Source organism: Typopeltis vanoorti, chromosome 13, assembly GCF_054136105.1.
Source record: "Typopeltis vanoorti isolate ZY-2024b chromosome 13, IOZ_Tvanoo_1.0, whole genome shotgun sequence".
Taxonomy (NCBI): Eukaryota; Metazoa; Arthropoda; class Arachnida; order Uropygi; family Thelyphonidae; genus Typopeltis; species Typopeltis vanoorti.
This window is the reverse complement of record NC_143561.1, coordinates 117,386,797-117,402,266: the sequence shown is the minus strand read 5'-3', so window position 1 is coordinate 117,402,266 and position 15,470 is coordinate 117,386,797. Positions and strand designations below refer to the sequence as shown.

Here is a 15,470-nt window from a genome sequence, read left to right as displayed (position 1 = left end):
AAGAAGTAAATTTAGTTATTAATAAATTGGTTACTGATTAGGAAAAAATGAATTCTTTTTTTCTTATTTTGTATATGCAGCACCCCCACTTAAAATTTTCACTGGCCGCCACTGCTCCTACCTGATTTATCCTTCTGACCCTGGGTATACATTCTGATATTACTTTCTTCAAACGTCCCTTGCTCACCTCCCATGCACTACAAACATCTCTCCTCTCTAAATTCGTATGTCATGGCACTACTGAAAGCACTCCTCAGCTTGTCATAATCACCTGGTTTTTAATTCTTGACCCCTTCTTGACAAAAAAATTTTCATGTCTGGCAATCTCCCAGTTCAAGATTAAATGATCACTTTCCCTAAGTGGTTTCTACAAACATATAAGTTAATGCTTCATGCAGCAAATTATCTACTGCTGCAAACATATACAATAATTTAATTCTAGAAATATTTTATCCAGTAATTAATATTTCTAGAATGTCATATCTCCACAGAAGCTTACACAATGAAATAAGTTAACATTTCATATGGCAAACTCTCTATTTCTGTATACATATACAATAAAAACAGCAGTTTTAAAAGTGCCTATTTGCAAAATCGGTGCCTATCAGATTGCTTTAAATGCAGCCGTGCATCAAACACACATTTTGTTCAATGAACGATGAGTACATGAAAGCAAGTAAATTTCAATTTATAAATTTGGTTCGATTATTGGTTAATAATTTCAAATTTGTTATTTCCCTGCTAGGAAGAGGAGAGGAGGTACAGAAATTACTGGTACAGAGTTGTACCAGTAATTTTTGTATAGTTGTACCTTTTCATTGTATAAAAAATCTCCATATAGTAGTTATCAGCTGCAAACAACACAGCAAATCTTGAACATTACCTGAGAACTTGTTAAATTAATCCATGGACCTTCCAAATATTCTGTGAGATATGGTTCTGAAGGTCTGATTTCTTTAAATAAGCCATAACTGCATAGGAACAGAGTCAAAACAATCCACCTTTCCATTTCTTGCAATTTACTGTTCCGTTATCCTAAACAAACAGAACACATAATGTTGATAAATGTGATAATAGCACTACATTCATACATACTGAAAGTTTATTTTTCACTTGGTTAGACTATAATAAATTTAGTTTAATCCTTTATCCAAGTGTGACCAGTCTAACCAAGTGAAAAATAAACTTTCAACATCTTTCTCTAAATCCAGAGTAATTTAATAAAAAGGTGGCACACCATTTGGCAACTCCTATAGGTAGAGATGACCTTGTTAATGCTTCTGCCTAGTACCTCCACTTGGGCCTGGCTCCCACTGAAGAGACCTCAATAAAGGTCGAAACTAGTCTGAGTAGTGGCCCTTCCCTTAATGTAGAACATTATACATATCTGCAAGGAGATGTGTTTTGCATTATGAGAGATAATGAGATAGGAGTGATGTTTACTTGCTCCACCTTTGCAACGAGTTGTCCGGTGTTGTACCACCTTACCCCAGTCCTGAAGATACTTTCAGGTGCAAACTTTGTTTGCTCACACTTGGATAAAGGATTAAACTAAATTTATTATTCATACATGTTATTATAATGATATCTCCATGGAATCAGAAGACTAATCGTGGGAGACTCTACATTGATACACTAATCATTATTCACACAATTCCTATCATACTTCTTAAATTCATTAACAAACAAAGCATCACAACCACCTCTGAAAACACATTTCACACATTTTCCACCCTCAAAGCAAAAAATCTAGTCCTAACACCCTTGTTAACCACACTCTTACACAATCTCCAGGGATATTCCCTCATTCTCTCCCTTCCTACACTGTTCAGAAGAAAGTCATCAGCATCAATCCTACAAAATTCCATAACTTAAATGCTTCTACCATATCTCCTCTATTATGTCTATCAGCTAGTTCTTGGAATCCACAGACCTGCAACAATCTTTGTAACTTGCCTCTGGATCCTCTTCACCCTTTTTTCATCAACAAAAAATCCAGATGACCAGATCTGTGTGCAATAGTCCAGATGTCGTCTTATTAATTCTTTATTAAGTGGAACAATAACTTCCCTATCCGTACTTGTCAGCGTATTCTTCAAAACCATGTAATTTGTTGTGATGTTTTGGCAACCTTTGCAATATGCCCTCTAAAATTAAGTTCTCTGTCTATAATAACTCTCCAAGTCCCTAGCCTCATCAACTTCTTGCAGTTCACTTCCATTAATATAGTACACAGCATGTAATCTCATCCTCCCGAAGTGCATCACCTTACGCTTAGCCGCATTAAACTGACAGCCATTTACCTTAGACCATACCACCAGCTTATTTAAGTCATCCTGCAAGATATCTACATCATTTGAAGTGACTTCCCAGTTTTACATCATGAGCAAACAAGTGGATATTTCCTTTCAAATTATTTTACACTACTAGTCACTTGCCTTCTACTGGACTACTGGACTTCAGCTCCTAAATAAACCACTCTTTGATATCTGTCCATCATCTGCCCTCTAATCCAAATCACCATCTTTGGATCTCTACCCATTTGCTCCAATTTATGCAAAAGAGTGTGTGGAATCCTGTCAAATGCCTTTGAAAAATCCAGCAGTATCACAGAGTAAGGATTTCCTTTATCCAACTCTACTGTTACTTTATTATAGAAATTAACTTACTAAGGCAAGATCTACCCTTCACAAAACTATGTTACCCCTTATAAAGTATTATACTTCTGTCCAATCAGTGCTGAATTCTAATTTATATCAATTTCTCCAAAACCTTAACCACCACTCCCGATATACTCACTGGTCTATAATTTGCTACTTCTGTCTTGGAGCCTTCCTTATGTAGTGGAATTATTTTTCCCTCTTTCCACTGTATTGGAACGTTACCAGAACTGAGGCTTAAATTAAACAGTATTAGCATTAAGGTTCTATAATATACTGGGCACCTGTACTTCTTCTATCTCTAGACTTTCATCAGTAAGTGACACATTCGACACAGCAGTATTACAACCAAGATGAAACACTTTTGCAAAATTATCACTGAGTAACTCAACTATTTGATTTGTTTCTGTTACTTCCCTACGATCAACAATTTTTAAAACTATCCTTCCATAGTTATTCCTCCTTTTACTTGCCACATAGTGAAATAACTCCTTAAGTTTTCTTTTGGACTCATCAGCTAGCTTCCTCTCATAATTAGCTTTGGCCTTCCTTACCATACAGGTCACTCTCTTTGCCTGTACCTTGTACTGTTCATGGGTATGCTAATCACTTTTTTCTTTATACTTCCTCCCCAACCTTTTCTTTATCTGCAACTCCTGTTAATAATACTATTCATCCATCTTACTCCTACTTGATTTCTCCTCCTGACTCTGGGAATACAGTCTGATACTGCTCTCCTTAAACACTCTTTGGCAATCTCCCAAGCACCATCAACATCTCTCCACTTCAAATTCTCATGCTATAGCACTGCTGAAAGCTGACTTCTCAGCTTGTCATAATCACCAGCCTTATAATTCCACATACCTCCCTTCTTAGAAGAATAACCAGCACTTCTTACAATCTCCCAGGTCAAGACCATATGATTACTTTCCCCAAGTGGACACAGTGTAACTAAATTGATTATTGATATATTCTCCGATGCTATGACCAGATCCAACACTCTCAAACCTCTTGTCCTTTCCAATACATGCTGTATCAGATAGTTAAACCTGTATAAATTCCATTTTCTTCCTTCCTTGTGACCATTCCTTCTCCCAATCAATGTCCCCATAGTTTAAATCCTCCATAATAATTACTCTACCTTCATTCATCATGCTAATTGGCCAATGCATACCACTACATTCTCCTTTATACCCCCTGGATTATAGCAGCAACCAATTATATCTTTCATTCTGTTGATCTCTATCTCACACCAAATAGCCTCAAATGAACTGCTCTCTGCATATCTGTCATCTACCCTTCATGGCTTCAACACTTCATCTATCATTAGCAAAACACTTGGATATCTCCCACACACAGCTTGGCCAGAGAGAACTCCTCCCTGCATTCTGCCCTGCCTGAAAATACTGTATCACTTTCTATCCTGATAACAATATCATTCTTAATTAACCAAGTCTCACTAATTCCTATAATTTTTGGCCATATTGTACTAAATAATGCCAGAAATTCTTCACACTTATTCCAAATACTTCTGGCATTGGTATACATAAACTGCAACACCCTCTTCCTCCCATAACCACTCCAGGAGTGAAGTAGCCCACTCTCTATATACAGTTTATTTTCTGAGAACAATTAATCCCATATATATATATATATACATATAGCAATTAGACCTCAGTACTATTAACAGCTGACTATCACCTAGCTCCCTAGCAAATCCCATTTCTTGACCATTTACTCTATCCTTTATCAATAAATGTTCTAAATGCCATGCGCCCAATCTATTTAAGTGCAAACTATCACTCTTAAAAAAATTCCTTCCTTTTATCCAACTCATCCTAGACATACCCATATTTTGCACACAATAATAATAATACGACAAGCACATGATACAAATTATCAGCCATACGCTTTAATGAACTAATGTATTTTTACTGAAATTTTGTGTCCTTTTTTTTATCATTCAGAAATACATTCTATTTCCTATATATTAAATAGGTGCTTTTGAAATTTTGTACATCTGTTTCTTGAGAAATTAATGTGCATTGATTTCGATCGCTTTTGTTTTCAACGAAAGCTGAAGCAGTCTGAATTTATAGAACTGAATTTATAGTTTAACCCGCGAATCGTAGAAAACTCAGTTCAAAACCGTTTTTTCTCCTCTAACGGAGTATGTGTTCCTTAACATCACCGCGTTATAGAACTGCGCACAATAAAAATAACAAGCTTACAGGAAACTTATTTTCTCATCTATCTTGAGTTTCTTTTATTTTCCTAAAAGATAGTTCCACTTATAAAAATTATTAAAAAATTTTTACAAGTTGCTAAATTCTTAATAACTTGTAAAATGCAAGAATTTTTTGAACTTTAGTTCAAATAAATTTTAACTTTAATTAAAATTCATTTTAATTTTGTTAGCGATTCGGGTCGGTGAGAAGGCTATAATCCCTGTATCATTATATTCAACGATTAAAGTGAAGTAACTTTATCAAAATTTACAATCTCGTAATACTGTACACTAAGGGGATAAAATGCTATTCGTTTTTAACCATCTTTAATTCCTAAAAAAATAAATAAATACAGTAAATAATATATTTCTTTAGACTTCGCAAGGCTTGTTCCTGCCAAGCAAGTTTGTTTCATGAACGATGCCTGTTACGATGGGCTATTGTGGATTCCTGTAACTCTCGCGATATTACATACTTTCTCGTTTCTTTAGAAACGCTTTATTATTTCAGCCTTAGCCTCCATACCCTTTCCCTTTTTTTCCCCCCGTTTACTACTCGAATTCTTATAACAGGTGGCTTACTCATATTTGGAATAAACATATTTATCAAGTACACAAACTCGGAAGAACAACGCAATGCACAATTGTAGAGTAATGCGTGTATACTAGGGTGAACGAGAAGTTCAGAGGTGTGTATTCTCTATAATCCTCCGCGCTCACTACGTTCAGCGCAGAGCCGGCGCTAGGGTTTTTGCCGCCCGCATGCAATTTCTATCTAAGCGCCCCTGTAACGATCTGGGCGTGTGTGTGGTTCTTTTACGATAATAAAAATTTTAATTAGTTGAAATTTCTTAAATAAATTTTGACAGAACAGCCACACGTTGGTTCGCTTAACGAACCGGGGGTGTTGACTAGGCAGGATAATCGTTAAAAACCCGAATATTCAAAAAATTCTCAAAAGTTAAAGTAAATTTTGATAAAGTTACTTCACTTTAATCGTTGAATATAATGATACAGGGATTATAGCCTTCTCACCGACCCGAATCGCTAACAAAATTAAAATGAATTTTAATTAAAGTTAAAATTTATTTGAACTAAAGTTCAAAAAATTCTTGCATTTTACAAGTTATTAAGAATTTAGCAACTTGTAAAAATTTTTTAATAATTTTTATAAGTGGAACTATCTTTTAGGAAAATAAAAGAAACTCAAGATAGATGAAAAAATAAGAAAATAATTCAGAAATAATTAGAACATTTAATATAAGTATTCAAAAAAACATCTTTACAAAATAACAGAAAATAAATTAAATTACATAAATATACTTGAATTTTTTTTAAATTAAAATTTTAGGGTTTTTGATTTCATATTCACAAAATTAGAAATAATGGTCTTAACGTCTAATTCCGCACATATATCATTTTCAATAGCTATTAACGCCAAACTAACAAGCCTTTTTTGTGACATACTTGTTCTTAAGTAGGTTTTAATCAATTTCAAATTAAAACGTTCACCGCTCGCTACGCTAACAGGTACGGTTAATAGTATTCTTAAAGCAATTGAAAAGTTAGGGAAAGATAAATTATTGGACACAATAAAATTAAGAATATCGAAAGGGTTTGAATATTTAAATTATCCGTCCGAAAAATATCCCGGAAAGCACATAACTCGTCATATATAATAGTTCTATTGCATTTACGTCTTTATTGTCGCCGTCCTTCACGAGAATCTCTAACTCGTCACAATTTTTTCGTAAATCTTCGTTATTAATTTGTAGTAATCTATACAAGAAATTGAAATTATCATAATATGTTTTTAGTTGTTCAAAACGTTCTATTAACGAACACATTGCAACTTCTAGAAGTGTATAAAACACATTCACTCTAAATTTATCTTCTGGTGATAGTGGCGTTTCGTCGTAATGCTCTTAGTCAAATTGTCGTGTCTTCTTTCGCCGTCGAACTTCATACCAGTTTTAAATTATTGTTCTCTATCCACCTCATCACTCAGTTCTTTTGCCGTTTTTAGAACTTCTTTAAAATTTGTATCTGATCGATACTCTTGTAAGAATATTTTTAAGTTTCGATAGATTCTAAAGCAAGTGTAATGTTCATATTTTTGTTTTGAAGCATTTACTCACAGGGTTTATTCTGTTAAGTAAATCTTGCCAAGTTATAAGAGAGCAAATAAATTTGTAGTCCTTTATTTTAGCACATAATGTTTGTGCTTCATGTTGTTTCTTTATTGATTGCCCAACGTTTGTAAGAGAATGAAAAGAAATTATATATTTCTTGAATAATTGCAAAGAAACTAATTGTATCTGCATCGTTAATGATTATATTTAGAGTATGAGCACATGGCACGTAAAAAGCTCGAGGATTTTTGTTCAAAAGCAAATTTTGGAGCCCGTATTTTTTCCCTTTCATATTTGCCCCTCATACCCTTGACCTCGCATGTCTTCAATGGGAATGTTCCATTTTTCCAGTTGTTCCATTACTGTTGCACATAAATAAGGTGACCAATCGTCCTCCTTTAGGGAGGACAGTCCTTCTTTTGTAGGTTCTGTCCTTTCTCGAAAAGTGTCCTCCTTTTCGATATTTTAAAACTAATCTGTTAATCTCTGTATTCAGAGATGCCGCGCCGAACTGTTACGCGTCATGTGACGGTACAGTTCGGAAAGACGCGATTATGAAACGCATGCGCAGGGTATAGGAGAACTTCACGTGTCTTGCACCATTGCGCACTTCACTTTGTTTACTTTATCTCTATATTATACTTCATGTTTATTTCTAACGGAAATACGAAATTATTTCTTTCTCAGTGAATATTATACTCAGGTAAGTACAATTCACGTTTTATTAATTCATTAATTCAATTTTATACAACTCTGTTTTCAACACAAGTGTAAAATAATTTAAATATAGATTTAGTAAAGTTTTATCGCTTTTGTTATTAAAGTTTAGTTTTAATTATTAATTTTATTTATTCATAATGTGCTTGCATCGTTCGTGTGGCTCTATATTTTATTTTTAATTTCATTTAAGGGATGGAAAAATCAAGAAAGAGGAAATGCCATTTCAACGATCAATTGAAAAAGGAATTTCCACTCCTCATATCAAAGAGAGACAACATTGTTTTCTGCAATATTTGGAGGAGAATTTTGTATTGCAGTTGGAGGCAGAGCAGCTATAACGAAACACTTGAACACCAACAAACATAAGCAATCATTAGATGCATCAGCTTCCAGTGGTAAAGTAACCTATTATTTTAAAACTTCTAATTATTCTGAAGATGAAAAACAGTTAGCTGTAATGGAGGGAACATTTGCATTTCATACCATAATTCACAATCAAAGTTTTCGTAGTATGGATTGTACAACTAAATTATTGAAAAACTTTCACAATGCTAAATTTTCATGTGCCAGGACAAAATGTGAGGCTATTATTAAATCAGTATTTAAAAATTACTGTGATAAAATACTTGCAGAAGACTTGGAAAAATGCAGCATTTGTAACGGTTTTATCTGATGCATCAAATCATAATGAAACCAAATTGTATCCAATACTAGTAAGATATTATAATGTTACCAAGGGCATTCAAGTGAAAATTTTAAATTTAGAATCCATTGAGGGCGAAACTGCTGATATTTTGTCAAACCACCTATGCAGAGTAATAAATGAAAACAATTTGATATCTAAAGTTGTTGCACTAACAGCTGATAATACAAACACAAATTTTGGTGGGCGAAGACGCAAAGGGGTGATTAATGTCTATGTAAAATTACAAGATTTACTCCAAAAGAAAATACTAGGAATAGGTTGTAATGCACATATTTTGTCAAATGCAATCAACACAGCGTCATGTGCCATGCCAATTGATGTAGAAATAATAATAACGAGAATTTATTTGTATTTTAGTCGTTTTACTGTTCGTGTGGCTACTTTAAAACAATTTTGTGAAGACGCAAATGTTGAATACAAAAAACTTTTAGGATATTCAAAAGTTAGATGGCTCGCTCCAACACCTGCTATAGAGTGATATAGATATTAATATATTTTGTACATAATCAGGCATCTATTTTCCACAAAACGATTCAAAAGATTGAAGGTGAACATATTTCAGCTACAGAAGTTAGTCTTATTTTGAACGATTTTGTCCTTCAATATAAATCACGATTTGAAGAAAAATTTATTCCTTTAATAATAAAAAGAAAATTGTCAAACTTAGAGGAATCAAATCCGGGCATAACGGAAAAGTTTACCAAAGAAGTGCAGAATTTTTACCAAACATGTTTCCAATATGTCGAAGAATGGTCTGAAACAAATATCACAGGAAATAACAGTTTTCAATGGTGTTTTTTGACTTCATCGCAAGTAAATTGGGCAGATATTGAAAATTGTGTTGAGTTTTTATCGAAAGAAATGCCTGATATTAAAATCGATGACAATTGTCTGTTTTAAAAAATTAGAAGACTGAATGTATATTTAAATTCTGATAAATTAGAACAATGGGAAAATCAACATGTTGAAATTGATAAAAGATGGGTGGAAATATTTAACCATTTCAAAAATGAACACATTCCATATGAAAATTTAGTTATTCTTGTTGAATTTACGTTGTGCTGCCCTGGAACTAATGCAGCAGTTGAAAGAATTTTTTCAATTGGTAATGATTTTTGGACAAGTGAGAACTCAAGATTGAATGTTGATACTCTAGCTGCAGCACTTACCGTAAAATTCAATATGAAGGATATTTCTTGCTCCGAAATTTCCAATTTATTGTTAGAAAATGATATATTGACAAAAAATATTCATTCGATGGAAAAATACTCGTTTAATTAAATAATTAAAAGGGATGTAAGCATAATTAGTGTATTTACGTTGTACTTTTTTCTTAAATTTTTTCGTCCTCCTTTTCATTGTAAAAAAATTGGTCACATTAACATAAATCACATTCTGTGGAATCTGATATATCTGCAAAACCTGAACGGTTTTCTCTGGTCACAGGAAACAAAGCGAATAATAATGGTCATTTGTTCTGTTTTACTTGCATCAGGTGTGCGGTCTAAAATGATGGAATAATATTTAGATTTTCGAATTGATAATAAAATTGTATCTCTGATTGCGTTACTTAAAGTTTCCAATATTTCATTTTGACTGTCTTTACTCAAATACTGTACTCTATTGTTTCGTTGTAGGGCCCTTTCAACATGCTTTTCCATAACGGGATCAAACTTCGCAAACAGTTCGACTAATTTTAAAAAATTGCCGTTATTCCTTTCATATAATTTATCAGATGATCCGCGAAAAGATAAATTTTGGCTACCAAAGAATTTTATAATTTCAATCAAGCGTTCTAAAACACTAGTACAATGTTTCTTTTCCATTTCATATATGCTTTGAGTCTGGCAATCAATAGTAGTTTTGTTTTTTTAAATTTTTATCAAGTTCCTTCCATTTTAAGAAAAATTTCATGTGAGTTAAACTAGTCTCATGTCTATGCAAAGTTGTACTTACATTTCTCCTTCTACAAGACTACTTGATTCAGTAGGTGCGAAAAGTTTGCAACAAAAGCAAAAAACAGAATTTAAAGTTTCGGAATAAATGAGCCGTGTTCTTAGCACGAGCTCCCCGTTTTCCATTTTTCTATTATAATACGTGTCGCCAAATTTACGACCATATGTATCTCTGGGATATATTATATATTTTTTTTTTTGAACAGGCCCCATTTCAATTAAACCAACTCGTAATTTTTCATCAATATTTCCCCATTCACCTGGATCTTCTAAATTTACAGACTAACAACGTGTTGATTTCGTGGTCAACTATAACTAAATTTTCTCTTAACTGTTTTTCACTTAAATCATGCGTCTTGTTATCTTGTTCAATAGTTGCAATAGTACTTTCATGAAAACTGGATGATATGCGTGGTTCGTCAACTCTGATTTCTGATGTATCGAGTTGGTTACAGTCTGCATCAGAATATTTTAATAAATTTATTAAGAGCCCCAGTTTGTTTCTTAATATCTGCTTCTTTCGCAGCATGACGATTACGATTTTGTGCACCGGATAACTTTTGTTTAATTTTTGATTTCATTTCTATTTTATACCCACAAGAAATTATTACACAACACGACACAGAGACGAAATAATAGTCCGCACTGCGCTACTGTCAGTAGTCTACTGAGATGAGTAACATATTACACAACACGACACAGAGACGAAATAATAGTCCGCACTGCGCTACTGTCAATAAAAACCGCGCGGTTAGCCTAGTGGCTTTGCGCTTCGCAACCATATGCCTGGGGAAGGAGTGTCCCAGGTTCGATTCCCGTTGTAGACGTGAGGAATTTGAGGATCTTCCTCAGGCATAGCCAAGTTAACCGGTCTTGGGCGCGGTCAGTAGGGTTTTTTCCGCCAGTTTATCTGGCGTTTTTCATCCCGCAAACAGGCAAACCGGCCCCGTGAACATACGCCTCTACAGTCAAAAATATATCCCCCCTCCCCCAGCGGCAGACCGGGCCGGTTGGGAGTAGTACTAACAAGAAGTCGCATCTAAAAGTAACACGCGAACCCTGCATGGGAAGCGGGAATAACGCGTAGAAGAAGAAGAAGAAAAAGACTGCGCTACTGTCAATAGCCTGAGATGCGTATCATATGACTGGTTAACTAGCAACAAATGTTTTGTACGAAAATTCGTTTCTGCGCATAAAAACCGTTTACCGTTTCACTTTAGATAGACTGCAGTAAACACAACATTCTGCAGACATTCTCGCTGCAAAATTGTAAACAGCCGGCTGATCAAAGAGGTGGCAATATATAATTTTTTAAAATTTTTATTCAGTGTATACGGACTTATTTATTTTAATATCGATCATTCTAAGAATTTTTTGTTTTTATTATAAAAATTTGTTTCTTAAAAATGAACCGTGCCCCGGCGGCGACACCCCTTCGTAGCGACGCCCGCATGCCTGCTTCTGCCGGCCCTGGTTCAGCGGGAAGCGATTCACCTAATGTTATTCGGTAGCGCAAAGAAATCATCTCGTAAAAAAAATCTCGTATGAGGTAACACGATTTCACGTTTTGGTGATTTTATTTCCTATATTTATTGCGCATGAACTAATAAAAGTTCGCTTTATACCAGGAATGTCAAACTCGTTTACCTCCAAGGACCAAATTAAGAATTATAATCAAGCCGAGGGAGCCTCAACAGAAAAAAAAATCTGAAATAAAGAGGAAACAGATTTTTTATTAACATTAGAGTATATAAGTACAAAATACATATAAAATATAAAGTTTACACATTTAAATAAAATTATACATATCATTTTTTCCAATCTTTTATTTTTATTTTATTAATGCTGTTAAGCATCTATGCCACCTTAGATTAGCTCTGCTGATACATTCTTGAATATTAATATTAATGTTCCTTTTTAATGTTGTTCTTCTTCTTCATTTTAATATGGTTCTGTTACTTATTGCCATCTGTTTTCTCTTGATTTTCTCACTCTCATCTTTGTGGTCTTCACTCACCTGTTTTAATTCTGATCTAGTTTTCATTCATATGTTAAAATTGATTTGGCCACTGTTTTATATCTGACATTGTGGCTGTTTTTCCCAGTTGGTTGCCCATCCTAGTATATCATTCTTTTTGATATGAGGTATATTAGTTTTGTTTATTAATATGGTCCATATAAATAACAGTGGAGATAATGTACAACCTGTTTTACACCTTATTTCATACAGCACCGCTTTCCTGCATTTTCAGTTCAAAGCGCCTTCGTAGCGCAATTGGAAGAAGTGCCTCTAGCTTTCAGAGTGCAGACGTGTTTTCTAGTGCTCCCTATTGTTAGTAACCCGCTCGACCCTTGCCCCGACCCCCCAAGCTGCAGGCCGCAGAGGAAGACCGAAGATCAACCGTAGCTTCGCAGGCTAATGCGAAGGTTAACAAAAAAGGAACTGTAAGTAACTTTTGGTTTCAACCATCTCGTGATATGAACAGCTTAATGAATAGAAATAACGATATTGAACCTAACGCAGATAGTGAACAAGAAAATCGGTCTGAAGCTTTTAACTCGCAGGACGTATTAAAATCGCTAAACTTACCACTCGAAATAGACTGGTCTAAAACTGTTATTCTTAAATGTGACGCAAAATGCGGTCCTTACACAGGAGGACATAATTAAAAGCCTTACGAAAAACAAAGTTAAAGGAAGTGATGTGTGGCATTTAGGTCATCTAAAATACAATTATGTTTTTCTACTGTCGTTCAAACAACTGACCGTTAAAGAACGATTTGCCAGCATGGGGAACATCCAAGTGAGGAATGGCCCCTGTGAAATTATTAATATAAATGCATGTAGAAAATTAGAAATTTTAATACACTGGATGCCACCCCACATATCAAATCACTTGGTTGCTCTCCACTTTGAAAGATTGGGAAAAATAGAATTTCTGGATAACATATCAACAATTAAGAATGATGACTGGTCTCATGTCCTAAGCAACAAAAAAAATTAGTCATAGAACTCAACGAAGGTGCAAAAATTGACGACATCCCATATACTATACGAGTGAAAAAGGTTATGGGAATAGTCGTCGTCCCAGGAAGACCGCCATCCTGCTTCCGCTGTAAAAAAATCGGACATCTACGCAGACACTGCAATGAGCCGAAATGTGAAAAGTGCAACCGCATAGGTCATACAGCAGATCAATGCAAGGGTAGCACGTACGCTTCCATATTGATGCAAAACGAAGAGTCCCCAGACATAGAAGGCAGAGAAGAGGATGTGCAAGACACAGAACATAACAGGCATAACAAAGGTAAAGAAGAAAATAGGGAGAATAACAAAGGAAGCAACAACTCATCAACAGACAGGGAAGAAAAAAAAATTAATGTTACAAAAAGGCAACAAAACCACTGTTCCAGAAATGTCTATATCAGACGATAAGAGGGGGGAAAGCAGAGAAAGTGAAATTCCAGAAAGTCGCCCTGAGCCATTACCGAGGGAAGAGATTAGTGGAAAGAACTGTACAGGTGACAAGCAGGAAAAAAGAACAAAATTCGTCAACAGAAACAAGACGATGCGGAACTACTGCATGCTATTCACGAATACTTCGCAACACTGTTTTCGGAAAAACAAAGCGAGGAACGGGACAGAAACATATTCCTTCCCTTCATACCTAAGATAACCCAGAAAGAGGCGGAAGAAATTGACATCCCGATAACAGCAGCAGAACTCAGGCAAACAGTAAGGCATTTACCAGACAAGAAATCCCCAGGAGAAGACAGTCTTACAAACGAATTTTACAAGCACTACTTCCAAAAATTCGAGCATTTATTTATGAGAATGATGCAAGAAATATACCAAACACAAATAAAACCAGACAGATTCAGCACAGGGTACATCACACTTATCCCGAAAACTTCAAGACACAGAGAAATTAAAAGACATAAAGCAATGGAGAGGGATAACTCTTTTAAACACCGATTACAAGATCATCTCAAAAATCCTATCCAATAGAATACAGAAGTACCTACGGAAATTAATATCTCCCGAGCAGACTTGCGCAATTAAGGGCAGAAACATAGCAGACACAATTACTCATTTAAGATCAGTAAATGAGTACTACAATCTGACTGACAAACCCTGTGTCCTACTAGGCTTGGATATAGAAAAGGCGTTTGACACCATAAGCCACGTATATATATTCAAAGTTGTAGAGGAAATGGGATTTGGCCCAAAATTTAGGAACTGGCTGCAAACTTTCTACGAGAATGCAGAAAGTCAAGTAATCGTGAACAGAAAATAAGCTATCCGCATCTTTTAAAATGAAATGCTCAGTGAGACAAGGAGACCCCTATCTATGGCCCTCTTCGTCCTTGCACTAGAACCAGTCATCAGAGCGATCAACTCCAACAAAGAAATCAAGGGAATAAACATTGGGAGAGCCAAGCAAAAATATTGGCATATGCTGATGACATCACATTAACCCTAGAGACGGAAACATCCATTGAAGAGGCAATGAAATTACTAGACGCCTTTGCAAGAACTTCTGCCCTGAAAGTAAACCTAAATAAATCTCATTGCATGCTAATAGGAAAATGGGAAAAGAACCCTGAGATTCCTCAAGGCATAAGAGCTCAGGAATACTTACCTGTTCTGGGAGTTAAAATAGGCGGCCCAGAAACGTATGAAGAACAGTGGAAAGAACTCCACGCAGCTGTTGCGTGGAAAATAAATACCATGCGCCCAAGACAACTATCTGTAAGAGGAAAAGGGCGAATATGCAACATATATTTATCCTCTCGCATCTGGTACAAAGTGAACAACATCCCGTACCATGGGCAATGGGCAGACAAGATCCACAGGCTGTGCGCCACCTACATCTGGGGCTCCCGGTACGAACCGATGAGGAGAACAACGCTCTTTCACGAATTAGAAGCCGGGGGTCTAGGTCTACTTAATATCCACTTAAAAACAGTTATCAACAGAGCGAAGACTGCAGAAACAGCAAACACTAAGTCATACCACGGATATCCACACAGAATAATCAGCACAATGCCAGAGATTCACGGAAGAGTT

At 35.3% G+C, this 15,470-nt stretch overlaps 1 protein-coding gene across 7 annotated transcripts in view; it reads right to left on the bottom strand.

The window, feature by feature from the left end:
• The window catches only part of LOC150100493 (thiamine transporter 1-like), a 344,253-nt gene that overhangs the window by 292,142 nt on the left and 36,641 nt on the right, over positions 1–15,470 (bottom strand). For 3 of the 7 annotated variants that reach the window (XM_090402459.1, XM_090402454.1, XM_090402455.1), the window contains exon 2: positions 884–1,035. In XM_090402459.1, coding sequence (XP_090258585.1) covers positions 884–1,009 — 126 coding nt within the window. In that variant the 5' untranslated portion in view covers positions 1,010–1,035. Of the gene's footprint in view, positions 1–883; positions 1,036–5,159; positions 5,186–5,469; positions 5,590–12,047; positions 12,069–15,470 lie in introns of those variants that run through there. The other 4 variants (XM_090402453.1, XM_090402460.1, XM_090402456.1 and 1 more) reach the window with 3 other exon arrangements.